The 3,275-nt window shown below is 32.9% G+C and overlaps 1 protein-coding gene across 1 annotated transcript; it reads left to right on the top strand.

The window, feature by feature from the left end:
- Window positions 1–543: 543 nt before the first annotated feature.
- LOC139529024 (coiled-coil domain-containing protein 110-like) lies at window positions 544–2,965 on the top strand. Its single transcript, XM_071325259.1, has 2 exons — window positions 544–1,525; window positions 2,580–2,965. The coding sequence occupies exons 1-2, from the start codon at window positions 583–585 to the stop codon at window positions 2,963–2,965; spliced, it is 1,329 nt and encodes a 442-aa protein (XP_071181360.1). The 5' UTR covers window positions 544–582.
- Window positions 2,966–3,275: the final 310 nt, after the last annotated feature.

Raw genomic sequence — 3,275 nt, forward strand, 5'->3', positions numbered from 1 at the left:
GTCGGGTTGTTGTCGCTTTGACACATTCCCCATTTCCATTCTTAATGTTATGATAAATACGTTATTCACTAGTTTTTAAAAATATTATGTAATAATCAATATTCGATATGACTCCATGTCCTGTATTCCATTGATTTCTTACTTTAAACTATAAAAAAATGGTCAATGTTATTAATCTATATTCATTAGTGAATTAATAACCAAATATGTAAACATTTTGACTAAAGAGAACAACAAAGCATTGGTTCGTTGATTTTGACCAGGACTATATTTTTTTTTTTCAGTTATAGTTTTTAAAGGTATAAGAAATTATTAAAGATGACACGCTGTATGTGTGTGTGTGATTCAAGTGCAAGAAAAAACACGTAGTTGTTTTTAAATATGAGCACAAAATTAAGTAGAACTCCAGCTGACTCATTAAAATGTATATGCATGCAAAGTGATAATAGTCCTCTGCAAATTTAATCTGAAAATAACTGATAAAAAGGTATGACCTGTTATATCTGATTCAGTATTTAATCATAATTTGCGTGATGTTCTTATATCATACAAACCGACAAAGGTGTTTTATTTAACTACAAAATGTTAGTGTTGTTTTTTATTTTGCTGGCATCAGTTAATAGCTTTCTCCTGGATAATCCTCAAGGAAATGGAGGAACAGTGACCACCAATCAGTATCTCACATTATCCAAGTTCTATGCGGAGATGGAGCTACAGCAAAAAGACACAGCAAATGCACACCAAGAAACACTAAAGCTTCGGCATGATATGGAGAACTCCTTTGCATTGCTAACTACACAACTGCAACAAAAATTTGATCGTCTTGATAAAAAGTTAGAAGAAACTGAAAGGCAAAACCAAACCATTTTGGATGCTGTTGATTTGAAACAAAAGTATACAGAGTTAGAAAAAAAGTATTTGAATCTTGAACAGAATTTTAACACTTTAAAGTTCGTAAATAATTTGTTGCAAAACAAGAAGGATGAAATGGAACATACACTCCTCTCCTTACAGAACGAAACTAAAAATCAGGGACAAGAATTAGCCGTATTAAAAACTAAATCGCTTATGGTGGACCAGAACATTAAAGATCTTAAGCATTTAGGAAATATCAAACCACTACAGGAAATCCAAACTTTACAACAGGAAATAAAATCTCTTTCTGCTCAAACAAGTTCATTAAATATGAAAGAGCAGGCGAGAAGCCAGGATTTTATTGCGTTATACAGTAAGGTACGGGATCAAGGAACGAACAGTACAAGTTCCATAATGAATTTAAACCTCCAGATGAAGACTATACAGACTAATCACAATACATCATTTTCGGATTTAGTCACGAAAATAGAGACTTTACAGATGACTGACAATATGTCAACAAAATATGTAGGTGCCCAGTTGAAAATATTGCAGAAGAATCAAAGTATCCTTTTCGCCGAAATGGAGACAAAAATGCACACTGCTTTTATACGAGATAATCAAACACATACCCATTTACAGCGACAGATAGACAACAGCAAGGAGCAAGGTAAATATTATTTGGTATTTATAGACTAAATTGTGTTCGACAAATAAGGCATATACTTTCGAGTGAAACCAGTACAACATTCAACGTAGATAACCGGATTGAAATTTTGTACGTCAGATTTAAGTTTCGTCTACAAAAGTCTCATCAATGACACTCGAATAAAAAACAAGTTTATAAGGTCAAATAAATAACTAAGTAGAGGAGCATTGAAGACCCAAACCCTTAAAACATGTGAAAGTCTCGACAAATACAGCTAAGATAATATATTCGAAGATAGAAAGGCCTTAATATTTGTAATTTATATTATTAGTTCTGTATAACTTAGAACTAGAAACTCTGTTCCTCTCAATGGTCTTCAAATTCGTAGTTCTACTTTATTTCGCCTTTTAAACTTTTTGATTCGAGTGTGACTGATGAGTCTTTTGTAGACGAAACGCGATTTTGGTCTAATTACAAATTTCAGTCTTGGTATATACTCAATATGTTTTAACACACAAGTAATTCGGCTTCCGAAGTTTGCTCACTATTATAATTTCTCGAAGTCGATGACATATTTAATAAATTCAAACTAATTTACACTGTGTCCTAAACTGTTGATTCAACTTGAACACAAATCAACAATTTCCCATTAATAAGATTGAAACACGTGCGATATTGATAACTAAAAAAACAATCACACTTCGTTACGAATGCAAGTTGTTTCAGTTAAAATCAGCATTACTCTAAACATAAACCATTGTTTGCACTCATTTTTATCATTAATTTGCTTCACGATACATGTAACCAAAATTATGTTAATACCTGATGAATTTCAATTTCAAGTATGAAAAAATCACATCAATTCGAATTCTACCACATGCGACTTTAATAAATAAAAATAGGACTTAAAAAGGAAATACAACTGGTAACAGTTTTCTTGTTAAACTTTACTATAAAATTATGCTTTTTTTAAAAGTTTCTGATATTAAGACGTAATCTCAAAATAAAGAGTCAGTATGTAAACACATGATTTTTTCATGATTGAGAATTTAATTTGTTTTGTATTTCATTTCAGTTTCACTGATTGCACATCCTTTAACTTCCACGACCACGGCTGGCATAATTAAGTTTAACAGGGTCGCATTCAGTGTTGGCATCAATAACTTACCAGCGTTTAAAAATACCGGGAAGTTTGTGTGTGAGAACGATGGAACTTATTTGATTTCGACATCAATCGCTTCAAATACCATTGATGCAAGCTACTATATCTACCTAAATGGTAACACTTTGTCGCAGACGTTAATTGGTAATAACAGTCATAGGCCATCTACTTGGTATTATACCGGTTCTGTGGTTCTTGTATTACATTTGCGTTTACATGATAGTGTGTGGGTATACTATCCTGGTAATTATCGTATTTTAAGTGGGTTACAGTCAACATTTACGATTGTAAAAATATAATAAAAAAGTTATATACAAACTTTTCAATGGCTTCTTTTTAAGAAAACAAATGTATGCAAAAATTGACAGACCTGTCACTAACATGACAAGACCATTTCACAGATAACATATCATCTGTTTCAGAAGGAGGCGAAGGCAGGGTTTAGGGTAACATTGGTATAATGGGCGGCAAGAGGGAGTTAGAGGGTGGCAAGCAGGACTAGGGGCGGGATGGGGTGACGGGGAGTGCAGAAAATATTGTTGGAACGATTTCGTCTAGAAGTAGATTGGAAAAAAGTGTGAGTAGATGGAGACGGCAGTAGAAATTTGG

Source organism: Mytilus edulis, chromosome 6 (assembly GCF_963676685.1).
Source record: "Mytilus edulis chromosome 6, xbMytEdul2.2, whole genome shotgun sequence".
In the NCBI taxonomy this organism is placed as follows: Eukaryota; Metazoa; Mollusca; class Bivalvia; order Mytilida; family Mytilidae; genus Mytilus; species Mytilus edulis.

Excerpts from the sequence above, each read along its gene's own strand:
- LOC139529024 (XM_071325259.1), top strand. The coding sequence starts at position 583 with ATGTTAGTGTTGTTTTTTATTTTGCTGGCATCAGTTAATAGCTTTCTC. Across the intron at positions 1,526-2,579 it reads AGACAACAGCAAGGAGCAAG|TTTCACTGATTGCACATCCT; the intron begins GTAAATATTATT and ends ATTTCATTTCAG.